This window comes from Labrus bergylta, chromosome 14, assembly GCF_963930695.1.
Source record: "Labrus bergylta chromosome 14, fLabBer1.1, whole genome shotgun sequence".
In the NCBI taxonomy this organism is placed as follows: Eukaryota; Metazoa; Chordata; class Actinopteri; order Labriformes; family Labridae; genus Labrus; species Labrus bergylta.
In genome coordinates this window covers 712,418-729,345 of record NC_089208.1, presented here as the reverse complement: position 1 = coordinate 729,345, position 16,928 = coordinate 712,418, and the positions used below count along the sequence as shown (strand labels likewise).

The 16,928-nt window shown below is 42.1% G+C and overlaps 2 protein-coding genes across 2 annotated transcripts; one reads left to right on the top strand and one right to left on the bottom strand.

Moving 5' to 3' along the window:
* The first annotated feature begins 243 nt into the window (after positions 1–243).
* sap30l (sap30-like) lies at positions 244–8,501 on the top strand. The gene is made up of 4 exons (XM_020627048.3): positions 244–638; positions 2,561–2,683; positions 3,039–3,137; positions 6,402–8,501. The coding sequence occupies exons 1-4, from the start codon at positions 453–455 to the stop codon at positions 6,528–6,530; spliced, it is 537 nt and encodes a 178-aa protein (XP_020482704.2). The 5' UTR covers positions 244–452; the 3' UTR covers positions 6,531–8,501.
* Positions 8,502–11,867: 3,366 nt separating this feature from the next.
* Positions 11,868–16,454, bottom strand: LOC110003101 (heart- and neural crest derivatives-expressed protein 1). The gene is made up of 2 exons (XM_020658794.3): positions 15,630–16,454; positions 11,868–13,228 (listed from the first exon to the last, which is right to left on the bottom strand). The coding sequence occupies exons 1-2, from the start codon at positions 16,107–16,109 to the stop codon at positions 13,133–13,135; spliced, it is 576 nt and encodes a 191-aa protein (XP_020514450.1). The 5' UTR covers positions 16,110–16,454; the 3' UTR covers positions 11,868–13,132.
* Positions 16,455–16,928: the final 474 nt, after the last annotated feature.

Below are 16,928 nucleotides of genomic sequence, written 5' to 3'. Positions count from 1 at the left end.
GCAGATCTCCAGCTCTGCAGCTCTCCAGCTCTCCAGCTCTCCAGCTCTCCAGCTCTCCAGCTCTGCAGCTCTGCAGCTCTCCAGCTCTGCAGATCTCCAGCTCTCCAGCTCTGCAGCTCTCCAGCTCTGCAGCTCTCTGCAGCTCTCTGCAGCTCTCTGCAGCTCTGCAGATCTCCAGCTCTCCAGCTCTCCAGCTCTCCAGCTCTGCAGCTCTCCAGCTCTGCAGCTCTCTGCAGCTCTCTCCAGCTCTCCAGCTCTCCAGCTCTCCAGCTCTGCAGCTCTCCAGCTCTGCAGCTCTCTGCAGCTCTCTCCAGCTCTCCAGCTCTGCAGCTCTCCAGCTCTGCAGCTCTCCAGCTCTCCAGCTCTCCAGCTCTGCAGCTCTCCAGCTCTGCAGCTCTGCAGCTCTGTTCAGTGTTTGTCTCATCGCACACGGAGCCGTCCACTGTCCCAGGATGAATGGGTTCAGCACGGAGGAGGACAGCCACGACGGACCTCCTGCTCCTCCGTTCTACGGGCAGAGCTGCTGTCTGATCGAGGACGGGGAGCGCTGCGGCCGCTCGGCTGGAAACGCCTCCTTCAGCAAGAGGATCCAGAAGAGCATCTCCCAGAAGAAGCTCAAGCTGGACATCGACAAGAGTGTGAGTACTGAGCTGTGATGAGCTGAGGCAGGGTTCAGGCTGGAGGAGGGTCACTGGGAGGGTTTGACTTTAACTCTGTGGCTTAAAGTCATAAATATGGAGGGGGGATCAAATGAGACGTTTAAAGTCCAAATGGGGCATTTAAAGTTTATATTCAGAGACTGAACTCATATTTCCGTGATCAAAATTCTAGTTATAAGTGAGGGAGTCAAAATACCACATGGTCACTTTCTGCTGCCACAACACTTTTTAAAAAGACCATAAACATCTTCAGCTTCGTTTCACCATTGCACTGTTTTTTAAATAAACAGAACTGTTCTGTAATTACATGGAGTAAAAGTAAAGTGCACTTTATCTTCCCTCCTTTTCAGACTCCTTCTGATTTACACTGTGCAGCTATGACTCTGCTTAGAACGAGTCAGAGTTTAATCTATCCATATTGCGCTGCATTGAAGGATCTATATGTCTCTGCAGTCATATCAGTATTCTCGGCTGGGTCTTGGTTGCCATGACGACGTGCAGGACAACAGAGTCCTTCCCAAACCAGTGCTGCACTTTATTATGACAATGACTTTTATGCTTCAAATAACACATGTTGTGTATTATTACCTCAAGGTAACTTTAGATGGACAGCAACTGAACATCCTCGTGCAAACTTTAAATGAACCACATTTGATTTGCAATCGGCTAGTAAGAAAAAGGTTTGTTTACATGGACTCAACATTCACTTTCAGCTGCCATGTTTCAGCTTAGTGATGAAGGTTGGTATTCCAACCTGAGAGGACTCTCACGTCAATTTTCTTCAGCTGGAATCTCATTTTTCCCGGTTATTTCGACACCACTTGAATGAAGAGCATCTTCAGCCTTCTCTCATTTCCACGGTTTCCTTAAACACAACATTGCTAATCTTCATAAAATGACTGTTGTCACGGAAACTAACTGTGTTGACAAACACCCGTCATGTTAAAGTTAACGTCCTCGTTAGTCATTTGGTTTCTAAATCTGCCCTTATAGATCGATGTAAATGTCACAGTTCAGTTAGTTTTCTTACTCAGTCTGCGTTCTTTTTAAAGGTGCATTTTGTATAAATGAAGTCACCACACAAAGACACAGCGAGTCCGTGGCGGGGGGCGGGGGGACATTCCTGCTGTGCGGCTTGTACCTGATGAATACTAAAGACAACTGGATGCAGACACAATGCACTAAATGGAAGAGTAGAATAAGACTCTCCAGGGGTCTGTAAGGGTCCTCATGCACACAGCCGTGTCTTCTGCAGGAGAAGGCATGCTGAATGAATAAGCTTCAGCTGCTGTACGTCCCTGTTGTACTCACAGCCTTTTCATCGGCTCTCAGATTCCTAGAAAGCATTGTTTGGCTTCTTAATCAAACAAAACAGCTCAGTTGATTTAAGTGGGCGTTATGCGGTTTGCTAACAAGTGTTTTTTTCTCCAGCAATGTTGGGACTGCTGAATGTTTGTTTACATGTTGTGAGTGAAGCCAAGAGAAATGAGTTCAGAGGAAGATACAGATGATGTTTCATTTAGCTGAGACGACACTACGCTGAAGAAAGCTTCTGTCGATCACTTATTGACATTACAGAAAAGAAAAACTGCAAATCTCAGCTGCGTTTTAGTCGATGCTCCACCAAGTACAAAGGTCATTTAAGAAGTTGTGTTTACTAAAGCAAAGAATTTAAGTTTGGTGGAAGAGCTGTCAAACTATTTACAGTATCATCTGGTGTTGGTACTAAAAGTCTTGTATTTTAAAACCTGTATTCAAGAATTTAGAAAAGCCACCATAATATATCATATTAATGCTGAAGATGAGTAGATGAGAAGACACTGATGCCTTTGATTGTTAAACTGTGGAGATGTGTTGTGCACCGCAGACTTCTCCTTTCATACTCGTCGTTCTCTTTCCAGGTGCGACACCTCTACATCTGCGACTTCCATAAGAACTTTATCCAGAGCGTCCGCAACAAGAGGAAGAGGAAGACCAGCGACGATGGAGGAGAGTCCCCGGATCACGATGTGGAGGTGCCTGAGGTAATGTGGCCTGAAACATTATTCATAATGTTCAACACATACTTCACGGTAGATGATTTAATTTATTGAATAAGGAAAGTGCACATTAATCAGCTGAGAAGCGATACACGTCTTTGTAAATATGCACGATAGCTGAAGTTGAGAAAACGTTTTTACTTTTTATTACTTCAGTGACCCATTTTAATTCTCATGGTGAACATTAAACTTCCATCTCCTTTAAAAGCTGAAAAAGAGACGAGCACCTCTGGGAGTCCTCGAGTGAATCATTAAAATGCATCCAACATGGAGGGGAGGATGAAAACAAAGCCTCCCTCACTGTTCACTCACCGACTCCATTTCTCTGTTGTTCCTTCAGGTCGACCTTTTCCAGCTGCAGGTGAACACATTGAGACGTTACAAGAGGCATTACAAGCTGCAGACCAGACCAGGACTCAACAAGGCCCAGCTGGCAGAGGTAAGAGCTCTCTGGTTGTGTTCCTGATCTCTGCTCTCGGGGTTCATGTAGTCTTGGAAATAATCAGGGTGAGGTTTGTGGAAACTTTAGTGCTCCCACTTGTGTACGACTTCATTGAATGACAGTTTTAGACCCTTTCAGACTGCTTTTCCACAGAAGTGTTGTGAATATGCTCAGCCGTCATCATGTCTGATTCTGCTCCGGTGTAATATTGGTGTCCCAGTCTGTGAATTCACATTGCGGAAGCACCACGTACACACACAGTCAGACATGCACACTGGTTTAGACTCGTTAGTGCTCACCTGACGTAGCACTAACATGTTGTCCTCATACATGATGCAGTGATATAATCTCAGAAACACACACCATTACTGAAGACTCCTCCTGCACTCTCTACCCGGGCGCTCTTACCTTAACCATTCCAGTTATTTCAGTTGTGTGAGTGTGTACGATCCTGACAGTCTGTGTGGAGCTGTAGAGTACTTAGCATGGTCAATCTGTGTATCACCTGCATGCAAACTGGCTTCAGTCTCAGTTGATGTTACTTGAAAGCTCAAGAACGCTGTGAGGTGATGCGAGTACGGGGCACTGATGGTAAATGTGCGCACACTTTTTTAAAAATAGTCTGACCACATGTAGTTAAAGCTTACACCCAATGTCGCCCTCGTTCTGGTTTCTTTACCAGCTGACAGATTGTTTCTGGAGCGAGGTCGTTTAAATTTCCTCAAATCAGATTTATAAAATGAATTAAAAGAAACTCAGTATGTTGTGTTTCTTTAGAATGAAGCAGTGATGCAGTCAGCCTGATTTCTGATCCAGTATTCTCAGTGCCTGTTTATATAAAGACCTGACAGGTGTGTGACTGTTGTCTGCTCGGCTTGCACCCAAACAACGACACATTATTTAAATGAGGATAAAATCATGGCGTGCATGAACTGCTGTGCTGCCTTCAGAGGTTTATAATGTCTGACCTCTTGTGTGTTGCAGAACTTCTTCACATCTGTCAAACCTCAGATTAGAAACTAAAGTAACACCTAAAAATGTAAACTCATGTACCTCGTTTTCCTCTTCTCACCAATCTCTATTCAGTAGCTTTGAAGCAGCATGACTTTTTTTCTTTTTAAGACATTTGAATCAGCAGTCCAGTCGTTCGTACCGTGCGGCACAGAGCTTCCCCTCATTAGACGTACCCGGCTCTTTCTTCTCTGCCCTCGGCTCCATGTCCCTCGTTTTCTGTGATATACGTAGTGTCGGAGGTCTTACTTCACACTAATTGGTCAAGGAGAGATTGTTAGACTAATTTACTCTTTCAACAGGTGGACTTAGTGCAGCTGGCCTGACCCACATCCTTACAATCACATCCCCTGTGTGTAGAGGTCCCAGTCAGTCTTTGGCGCGGGGGGGGGGGAACGAATGAGTGAATGAATGAGACTGGGCTGTAAGTTGAATGTTTCCCCGGGCTATTAGTCAGGTTCAGGCCCTCGTATGAATGAGCCTCCCACATCATTAATAAAGCACCAGTCAACAGCCCTCAACCAGTTACAGCTGTCCCAGTATGTTCACCAGAACCAGTGACACGCTGCTCTGAGCATGTTAGCTTTTTTCTCTTAAAGGTTCATTTACAAATTAGATTCATAAAAGTGTCTCCATGATGATTATGTGTATCTGTTCGTTCCTTTAGAGTCACTTCTAATTATGAGAAAGTTTATTTATGAAGCACTCAAAACCAACGTCACAAAGCGCTTTAAAGAACTTAGAAATCAAATCAGTAAAACACCACGTATTACAAGAAGGTCTTCTGATAAAGAGAAGTCTTTATGAGTGATTTAAAAGGAGATTCTGAACAGTGAGGAGGTTTCTGTTGGAGGATCTCAGGCTGCAGACTGTGCTGATAAGGGGACAGCACTGCACATATGTATTCTGGGGCCAGAGCGTGAAGTGCTTTAAAATAAATGTTAAACCAGTGTGATGTCGTTAAAACAGTAGTGATGTGTTCTCCCCTCTTAGTTTCTGTTAAAAGTCTCACAGCTGACTTTTTCACTTCTCAGTGTGCACAGAGTTCATGTTGTGTTTCTAACAATCCTGCAGCTGCTTTCTAAACTATTTCATATTGCATTTCCTTTTTTTACTGTGTAACTGAGAGAACATGGTGGTGATCAGGAACAGTTCATCATCTCTCACAGAGCACAGTGCCACGTGGTTAAAAAGACGCTTTGTAACACAGCTTACAAAAATGCCCTCGTGTTAACAGATGTGTTTAGCAAAGTGTGCAGACATAGACGACAATGTGTACAACGCCTTTTCTGATGTGTGCACGCTGTTTTGTCAACATTTCTTTGGGATAGCATCGTTTGCACACGGTTCTGTCTCTGTTCATGCGCTGCTTGCAGGATTATAAATGTCATCTCCCCCTCCCTCCTGAATATTTCCTGTTGTGTTTTGACATCAGCTCACCCTGACTTCACATGAACATTTGACTACATGGCTGACAGATTTAAGAGGAAAGTCAGAGTTACTGCAGCTGACCTCCAAAAGTTTCAGGAAGTTTTCAGGAGTTTTGTGCATGTGTGAAAACGCAACGTGTGTCCCTTTTTAAAGGCTTTCTATGTGATTTTTCAGACTTTTTTTTTTTAAATCTTCAGTTGGGTTTTTTATTTTTTTGGGGCTTTTTTTGCAGAGATAGGACCGTGGATAGAGTCGGAAACCAGGGAGAGAGAGTTGGGAATGACTTGCGGAAAGAGGCCACGGGTGGAAGTGAACCCGGGCCTATCGCTCGAGACGAGAGTCTCAACACATGGGACTTGTGCCACCAGCGCGCCCCATTTTTAACCTTTAAATGTAGAAATCAAGTCTATCCTCTGAAAATAACTCTGTGAGTCATGACTGTCTACAATGGGTGTAACACCCGAGTCCCACTGTCTGTGATGTTTTCAGAGTTTTCAGAGTCCTGTCTTCACTTTGTTTACATCGCCCGGACGGCCGGCTGACTCCTCCCCTCGTGTATAAAAGTTGTTTAATTGAGGGACTAGAGAAAAGAAGAATAACATACTGTACTCACTGCTTAACTGTGTTTCTAGATCACGCTCATTTCAGCTAAATTTACATGCAGTGTGAAGATACCAGCAGAATAAAGATCGCTAGCATTAGCATGCTAACACAACAATGCAGCACAAGTTGTTTTGGTTTTAAGGGCGACATCTGCTGGATCAAAAAATCATATATTAAGACTTAAACTCCATTTTTTTTTTTTCTCCTCCTCTGCAGACGGTGAGTCGTCACTTCAGGAATATTCCAGTGAACGAGAAGGAGACGCTGACCTATTTTATTTACATGGTGAAGAGCAGCAAGAGCCGCTTGGACCAGAAGGGCGATGGCGGAAAACCTCTGGACTAAACTTATCAACAGCACCCACAGCAGCAGTAGCTCCAACACACACGCCAACAGAAATGGAGACAAAACAGCAATTCACCAAAACCTGGACTCCACTAACAGTTACAACAACCAAAACCAGCTCCTCCTGCACCCTGTCACTGCTCCCGTCCTCCCAAACACCCCTGAAACAAACTCATGCTGTCCCGTAGAGGACGTTTAACTCACATGGAGGAGCATTCAGGGAGGGAAGGATTAAACCTGCCCCCCCACCACGCCCCCCCACCACGCCTCCCCACCCCCCCACCACGCCTCCTCATCCTCTCCTCCACGGGGAAAAACCTCTAAAGACTGTCGAGTAGCGGGACTCCCTCCGCAGGGCTCTAGGTCGCCACGCTGTAATGTTACTGTCGATATGTACAAAAGAAAAGTGTCCAATCTGTGTTTGAATGCAATGGACAAAACGGCTGCCTTAAGAGGGAAGAAGACGAAAACGTGTTTTAGGGATTTTGGGGATTTTTCTTTTGCCGGTTTGACTGTTAACATTTTTCAGCGCGAGGGATGCTTGTGCCAAAACGGAAATGTGTTTTGTACCTGAATGATAATCGACTGTTTCGGTTTTATAGCGAGTGAATGAATTGTTGGGAAGAGGGCGGCGCCTTCTGCTGCATTTAGCACGTCAGAATCAGGATTCAAAGAAAGACCTTTTTATTCTCAATGATATTTAAAAACAAAGTGTAATCTTCTCAGTCGCTCGTTTCCAAACCGGGCGTGATGCATTCAAAGACTGATGCTGGTGAACCATGTAGCACTCGGCCATGACCCGCTCTTTCCACCCTCGCTAGCTGTTTTACGTACGTTTGAACACACTCGTAGCTTCTTTCATTTTTTCTTTGTAGTCCAGATTTCTACCTTTTTCTTTAGTTCAGCCTTAAGTTGTAAAAAGTCGCATCTCTTTGATTTCCTCCGTTTGTGTGCGGGGAACTTGTGTGTGTGTGTGTGTGTGTGTGTGTGTGTGTGTGTGTGTGTGAGTGATCGGGTCACATCTGTGAACATGCTGCCCTGCTCACTGTTAAGCTTTTTTTCCTTTGAACCATCAGTCAGTTAAAAACTACATTTCCCAAGATGCTCTCCCTCCAAAAATCACATTTTATTGAACGTCCCCTAGCGAGCTCTTTAAAGTATTTTTACATTTTTATGGCCGATGGCGTCTGTTTGTATCGCCGTCTTGAAGTCTTAAAAAGTCCAACGTGAATCTCATTCAGCGCCCAAAGTCACAGAAATTGACCGTTCACGTCTCGACATCTGACTCCTGAAGTGGTTTATGTTCTTTGTGGGGAAGAAAAATGAATTCTTTTATTTATTATTCTGAGGGTTCTTTGTGAACTGCTTCTGAGGTTAACAGTCTGACATCATAACGTTTCTTTGTGACTTGAAGCAGAGACAAATGGAAGCAGAGATGGCGTTTACATCGGGGATCGGACGCTTTTATTTTATCAGTTACATGGAGCCCGAGTCCGACTGCTCGAAGCTGAAAGTCCAAAATAATGCATCGCTGAAACATGCACACAAAAAGAACAACTTTTGGTTTTGCATCTTTTTGGATTTATGTGTGTGTGTGCACTATAATCAGTCTTGTACACACACACACTCTGCGTCCTCTGTCACACACACACTCTGCGTCCTCTCACACACACACACACACACACACACACACTCTGCCTCCTCTCTCTCACAGACTTTGTCAGTTTGTCCGCCACCCCGACTCGGTCGACTTTTTAACAGGGTTCTTTTTTCTTTTTGTATCGTCTGTTATATTTTCAGTTTTGCTTGTAGGTTTTGTTAGCGTCATGTAGATAACACCCAACTTTATTAACAGATAGGCCACGCCGCATTAACCTAATTGATGTATTAGAAGAAAAGAACATATTTAAAGATGGCCGCTTATTGCTCCTAATGATGATTATAATAAATGTATTGTACAGGAAGCAACAACTGTCGAGTCCGTTTGTTTTTCTCTCCGACCTCAGATTGTTTTTCAGCTGTTTGTAAGAATGAACTTCTGATTTCTTAAAGTCCTGTGAAACAGAACTTGGAGAGAATTCTGTGTCATGCCCTGTGCTGCATTCAGGTGCTCCTCAGATAGTCCGGGTTTCCAGGTAAGAAAATCGTTCTTCTGACTTCAGTGTTCTCCTGTGTTTTCAGAGGATGATACAAAGAAGTGTTTAATGTCTCTCTTAAGTTATATTTGAGCAACATGTTGACGTGCAATACAGGAATTCATCTAAAGTATCTACACATAAAGGAATCGTCTTTTACCCGCCATGTGATGACGAGTGTGACGTCAGGATAGGCACCTTCTGGAAGTCATCCCTGGGTTGTGGAGCTTGAGCAGGCGTTCATTTTTAAAAAAAGATTTTTGATGCCTTTATTTTGGAGACAGGACAGTGGATAGAGTCAGAAACTGGAGAGAGACAGAGAGCGGGGAATGACAAGCAGGAAAGAATATAGGTATTTCCAACTGACACAGGATAGAACCAATCACAAGATAGAAGGCGGGACTTAAGGTTAGGATGAATTTGATTGGATCGAAAGCTTTTTTAATTGGTCATAGAATGAGTAAACGACCCTGAGTGCAGAATGAGTCATCAGACATTTTACAGGAAGAGAAAAAAACATGTAAAATATTCAGATGAGGCTTTATTTAAATATATTTGTCAGATAAATGGACATGTAACAGGAACGCTGGATTTAAACAGGGAACATGTATTTTTCATATCATGTTGACTTTAATTAAAGAGAATTCATGATTGTAGGGTCAAAACAAAAAGTCAACAAATCACATCCCCCCTCAGTTCAGTTTCCATCGACCTCTGGAAACATTACACAAACATTAAGATGACGATGATCGTTCCTTCAGAAACTTCTCTCCTTTCTGTCACACTCGACTCAGACAAACTAGTTCAAGCTTTCCTTAGAAGATGTTACAATCCCTGAGATGGTGGCTTGTTTGCTCCTGTGAAGCACTTTGTGATGCTTTCTGAATGAAATCTGATCTTTAAATAAACATTAATCTTCATTACAAAATATATGAGACCAGTGTATTCACTTTACAGTGAATTCTAAAGAAGAAATGATCGGAAAAAAGAACAGCAGAGCAGGCATAATGTTTTGTTGTTTCAGTAACAGCATTCGGCCACTAGGTGTCACTGTCGCTCCTCTTGTTTGTTGCAGCAGCAGCAGCAGCACAGAGCGACTCGGTGTAAAACACCTTGAGACTTTTACATTAAAGGAAACCGTCCAATATTCAATCAAATGAGGGTGCAATGATTTCCTTACAGTCAAACTTATTTTTAGGTCACCATTTACCCCCCTAAGGACCCCCTTTGCAGCTTTAGCCTCTGACAGGTCAGGAGAATCTCCTGAAATGATCTAGATATTTTCAGGAGTTGTGAAACCGTCTTTAGACAGATGTTGTAGTTCATCTTTATTTTTGGTGTCTTGCTGCTTTGTCTCCTTGTTTAATCCACAAATGATTTCAACACTGAAATGCATCGGGGCCTCTGAGAGAGAGCTGCCTTTATCTGTCCACACATGCAGCAGCACCAGGCTACAGGAACAAACACGGAGCCTTAAACTGGAATGAGCTTTTTTTTTTAGAAGTTTTACGGTATTCATTATTTACACAGGTGAGGATTCAATGAGGTCTACACTGATTTATTCACTAAAGATGAATGAACAGGGGATGGGATTAAAGATTAGACGAGTTCAATCCACCAGCCAATCAAATATCGTTTTAGAAAAGGGACACAGGATTCAATAAGTAGTGATCAGTAACATCCAAAGGGACGTGTATTCATTATTAAACGTCATGAATAAAGCCATTAGTTGATTTTTATTGTCGTCCCATTTCATTTCCCTGTTCCCTCCAAGTTTCCGTGACCTCCTTAGTGCCTGCTGGCGACCTCCCCGAGGGGTCAGGACCCCCACTTTGACAAACCCTGGTCTAGAGAGGACGGCTGGAGCTCACTGAGGGTCTCTGAGCTGATGAACGAGTCTCATTTTAAATCTTAAACTCCATTTATGAAGCCATGAAGGTTGCACACTTCACTCACGAGACCTTCATGTTAGAGTTAATGGAAAATAAAGTTAAGAGAATAAAAGAGTGTTTCCTGTCTTTGAGTAATTCTCCGATGAGCTGCAAGTGAATAGTATAAATTAAACGAACATCCGGGTCTTCTTTCTTCAAATTAAAACAACCCACTGTTAAAGTTAAAGGTTTGAATATTTTTGAAGACATGGAGGTACAAATGAGATACTTCCTGTTTTAATAAATAATCGTTTTTATGATTTAAAAAATATGAGAAACATTTAAGATCAGTTCAGATCATCGATCTCCAGAGGGGGGGATTCAAGTGTTGCAGCAATAAAAAGACACGAAGAAGAAGAGGAGCGTGCAGGTGAGGGCAAATTGAATAAAGAAAAGAATAAAACATTTATTTACAAGTATTAACTTTCAGTTCCTCGAGCATGTTCGGATCAATTTGCAGTAACAGAAGATGAAATGTAGGAAAGTTTTCAGGTAATTAGTTTATCACTCAAACTTAATGATGACCTTCAAAAGGAGTCTGTGTCTCTGCACTCTTTGTGTTTGTGTCTCATCTCAGCGTTCTTGAATCATGTGTGTTATTCCCAGTGGTGTAGTGTATACTCCTCATTTCCCCACTAAATAAACTAATGTAACAAACTGATGTATTATTATTATTATTATTATTATTATTATTAATTTAGGAGTATAAAGTCGTTAATTTAGTCTATAACTGAAGAGCAGCAGCATGTTCCAAAAAGACAAACATGGAGCATCTTGTTTTAGTAAAGGTTTCACAGATAGTTGTGTTGGGCCTTTAATTACGCAGATATGAAACTAGGCTACACATGCTTTTGGAACATCATCATCATCATCATCATCATCATCATCATCACATTGTTAAAATAGATCAGGACCCTGAGAAGATAGAAGAAACAGTTGCTTTTCAGAGGAAATAACCACACTGACTTGGAGGAAGGAAAAAAGCTTGAAGAGTTCTCCTCTCATCACGGATGGGCGGATGGCTGCTCTTCTCACAGGCTACAACCTCTCAGTTTAATCTAAAAAGAAAAACCTGAACGTTAGGTTATCTCTGTAATTTCTACGGAGCCCCTGAAGGCCCAACAACTAAAACAATTATACCTATCTTAAGCGCACAAGAGATAATCATCCATAGGCTTACAAGATAAAACATTTTATTTAACTTTTGGGCCTTCAGGGGATCCGTAAATTCCCCTCACAGAAATCACATTAAAGAAAAAACTCACAACAGGTTTGGTGTTTTAAAATAATTCATTTATTTACGGAGCTATATTTCACTTCACATCCACTGTACAGTAACAATTAAATCCCTCTTTAGTTTTAAACACGTGTGTGTGTGTGTGTGTGTGTGTGTGTGTGTGTGTGTGTGTGTGTGTGTGTGTGTGTGTGTGTGTGTGTGTGTGTGTGTGTGTAACATTCATGTCTCAGTCTGTTCGTCTCCTCGGAGCGGACAGTGACTTTTCATTTGAGGTAGATTCAGAACAATTTTCAATAATTTCCTACAAGAAAACGTCAACAACAGCCGAGCAGGTATACAGGTTGACGGGTCAGTAACACTGCGTTGTCATGGTGATGGGTTTAGCGGGAGTCAGCGGGAGGAGACGGTGACGTAAACAAGCGTCCCTGCTAAACAATAATTAAAAAAAGTGTTTCATCTGGGATCGATATGTAAAATGGAATTTATCAAGGTGTTTCTTGTCACATAAACAGAGAATGTTCCGCTAAGATCAAAATCCAGACTATATGAGCTGTCTTTTTACTTTAAAGTATTTATTTAAAGGCTGTAACCTACATGAAGAAAGTAATAAAACAAAATAATAAAACATAAAAAGATTTTGCCAAAATCAAAGATTTCCTCCCACAAACAAAATGCATTTCCCAGGAAGCCTCTGCAGGATCAAAAAAATATCTTTACGATGATTTGGCGTCAAAGCTGCAACGAATCAGTGGAATCAACTTTAAATCAATAAATCACTGTATTCATCTTATTTTAGTATCATGTCTTTAATAATCTGCTCTCCCAGTTTTTCTGTTCCAACATTAAAGAGTCAAAACACTTTCCTGTCCCTGCTCTACTTTCACTCCACGTTTAGTTTGATAGTTTATCAATTTTCTGCTCCATCAAGTTCTGAAAACAAGGCCTTTCGACGCCAGATAAAACACTTTTTTTTTTTAGTTTTTTAGAGGAGACAGATGTGTTTTTGCACCGTGGAAACATCTGGTGTACAGTACCGAGGGGCGCATGAATACCACGAATATCAAACACACATACAGGCAGATCTGCGCGAGCTGTTTGAAGCCTCACGAGGAGGAAAGAAGATCAACAAAGAGTCCGTGATGTTGTTGTCCTCCTGCGTTCACCTTGTCTTCATGTTGTCCTTTCATTCGCTCCCTTTTTGTGCACAGCGGTGTGTTTGGGTTCAGTCAGTCAGTGGTTTTTTATCTGATATGAGTCTCGTAGGAGGAGGGAGAGGGGGAGGGGGGGGGGGGGGGGGGGTCACTGGTTGAGCTCCAGAGCCCAGACCTGCTGCGGCCACCCGGTCCGGCCCTTCACTTTCTTCTCGGCTCCTAACGTCTCCTGCAGCCCGTCAGCCTAAACACACATTACACACACATATTAACAAGGACACCAAACACACCGTAACACCACACATATTATAAAGGACACAAAACACACCATAGCATACATATTATTATGGACACCAAATGCACCATAACATCGCCCATATAATGTTACGTCATAACAAGTCCAGGGACCTCATGTCTAACTGTATTTATTTATTGGTTTACTGGATATTGCATCACTTCCTGCGATATGTATCTACACATTTATAAAAACCATTAGATAACTCACTATTATCAAGGACGCCAAACACACCATAACACCACGCACACCAAACACACCATAACACCACGCACACCAAACACACCATAACACCACGCACACCAAACACACCATAACACCACGCACACCAAACACACCATAACACCACGCACACCAAACACACCATAACACCACGCACACCAAACACACCATAACACCACGCACACCAAACACACTATAACACCACGCACACCAAACACACCAAACACACCATAACACCACGCACACCAAACACACCATAACACCACGCACACCAAACACACCATAACACCACGCACACCAAACACACCATAACACCACGCACACCAAACACACCATAACACCAAACACACCAAACACACCATAACACCACTCTTATTTTAAGGACACAAAAAGCCCCATGACCAAACACACCACAACACCAAGTCCACTAAACACAACATAACATCACAATTTTATGAAGGACACCAAACGCACCATAACATCATTTATATAATATAATAATAGTTACGTCATAACAAGTCCAGGGACCTCATCTCATCATCTGACTGTCATTTTTGTTTTATTGAATATTGCATCATTTCCTGTGATATTTCTCCACGTGCTGATCAAATAAGTCGACCTCCTCTGACAGTCAGAAAAAGTTCTAAATAGTAATATTTTGTGTACGTGCTGTTTTTGGCATCATGACATCACAGCTTTTTAATAAAGTGAAAGTCAGTGAAACATTCAACCCTTCATCCTAAACTTTAGAATATTATATAAAATAATTGAGTTTATTTCAATCTGCAGCCTGAAAGCGTTTTGATAATGCAAAAACAACAACAATGTCATTTGATTAGGACATTAATGTTTTATTTATTCCTGAATCTGTGTAAAAAAAAATCTAAATAGAACATTTATAATTCATAAATATAGGCTCATATAATAAATATATTAACATCAAAACAAAAGCGTCATTTTAATTTGATCAGCCAGGATGTTTTTGTTGGTGTGTTAAGTTGACAAAATAAACTTTATGAACATTTATATCTTCCGTTTTTACTGTTTTAATTTGTGTATTCAGCTCGTGCATTTTAATTTAAATTATGATTAATAATTTAGAAACATCCGGGGTGTTAATGCAGGTTGTTACGTCACATTCAAAAATATCACGGTGCAATTTAACTGCGTGTGAAAATTTTAAAATGTGTGAATATACAAAAAAGAAACTGACATTTTTTAATTTTGCACTTTAAAAAATAAGTGGTTAAATAAATGTGTCACGTTCAGCAGAGCGGTGAGCTCAGAATCAGATTTATTAGGCAGATTATTTTGTGCATAAAGGAACCCTGCACTCCGGTTTATTCTGCACTCTTCAGTCAGAACGGAGCTGTGGGGAAAGGCGCTGAAGTTTGTTGCTTCCTTTACTCTCAACGAATTACAAAAAGAGCTGAAACTTAATGATCTTCTCTCGCTGATTTTAAGAGGAAGTTAAATGATTTGGAGGTGGACACATCTGGCTGTAGATGTTCTCCCTGATGTATTTGTGGATGATCTTGACAAACATTTGCTGTTCAGATTTGTTATTTGTGTATTTTAATGTCTGTGATGGATTTTTGTGTTTGAATGTTTGGCTGCTCGTTGTTTGTGTGAAACTGTCTCGGCCAGGACACTCTTGAAGAATAGGTTTTTAATCTCATTTTTTTCCTTTTGTCTTTCCTGGTTAAATACAAAATAAATAAATATTATAAATTAAATATTAAAGCTAACAGCCTATGCAGTAATGCGCTGATGAAGAGAATAAAGCAGCTCCATCATGAAGAAAATAACTCGAATCATAAACGACAACAAAACAATATTTAATATATCAGACACGTGTTGGATGTGAAAAATGTATGTTTGTTTTATTTAAGTTGGCTACCTCTCAGACAAAAAAGATCTTAAATATAAATGTAACATTTTAAAAATGAAGTTCAGACTTATTTATCTAAAGCTAATTCACTAAATGTCCAAATATTCCACCTTCACATAAAATAATTTCATTCAAACTGAATCTCTCCTCCAGTTATTTTAAAATGACTCTTTAACTTCAGTTTGTCTTTTTTATTTGTGGTATTTGCATTTAAATACATTTTGAGTCTTTACTCACCGGCTCCCGTTTCCGTTTCAGATCCCTGTTTTCAAATTTCTTAATCTCGGCCTTGAAGCCCTCCGTCTCCCCGGAGTCTTTGGCCAGCACGTCCATCAGGTAGGCGATGTAACTGGTCGCCAGGCGTAAAGTTTTAATTTTCGACAGTTTGGTGTCCGCGGGGACGTTGGGGATGCACTCCCGCAGCTCGGCGAACGCTGTGTTGATGCTCTCCGTCCTCCGGCGCTCCTTCTTCGGCCCCGACGTTCTCCTCTTCCCCATCCCGGCCTGCGCGCCCTCCAGTCGGGCGTCGTGCGTCGCTCCAGGCGGTCCGAGCTCCGCCGCCTGGTAGGGCGCCTGGATCTGGAAGTCCGGCGGCACCTCTCCGTGGTTCACCACCCAGCTCTGGAAGTAGGGTGCATCCTGGTGACACCGCTGGACGAACGGGAAGGGCTCGTGCATCAGGTGGTGGTGATGCTGGTAGCCCCCGATCAGGTTCATGTTGAGCTGCGTGACAAATCTGTTCGTTTCCGTGTTTTCCTTCGCTCTCGGTCTGCCTCTGCTGCCGCCCCAAAACGCTCTCTGCTCGGGGATCTGCAGCCAACCGAGATCATTCAACACTCAAACATGTATTTCCTTCAATGCTTTAACCTCTCGTGCCGACCAAAGCCACCAACATTAACATCGTCATCAGCGTGAAAGCGACTTCAGTCGGGGAGAAACAGGCCGCAAAAACTTTATAAATCCAGAGACGGATCTCGGCGCAGTTCGAGGCTCCACTTGTGTTTCTTTGGATTCCCGGAGAGGCTGCTCTGATTTGCCAAAAGAAATTTGACCCCGGAGAAGGTGTGAGGCCCCCAGGTTTATATGGTTTGGATGTCAGCGTGGAGAGGAGGCAGCCAATAGAGGAGAGCGCCTGGGATGGGGAGGAGTGTCCGGAGATGTTTGCAGTAATATGCGCCATGGTGCCAAAGTCTCTCAGCACTATACACGAGAAGCAAATCTCTGCTTGTTGGAGTCAGTTGCACTCTACGCAAACGTACACAAATAAGAAAGAAGATAGAAGTTTACCTGTGAGAAAATAATCATTTTCAACTGGACTGTCATGTTTGGTTTTGGACAGAATTTACGCACAGAATTACGCACACTCTGGTTGTCACAGGCTTCTAATTGAGTTCCGTTTTTTTTTAAATCAGAGGGGTAAACATCTTCTTTCTTTAATTTTAATTTGCCAAATCTTTGGTTAATAATGTGAAGGGTAATTTTATAAATTCAGCATGAATTTAAAATCCGTAAATCCCATTTTAGAATTGAGTTTAA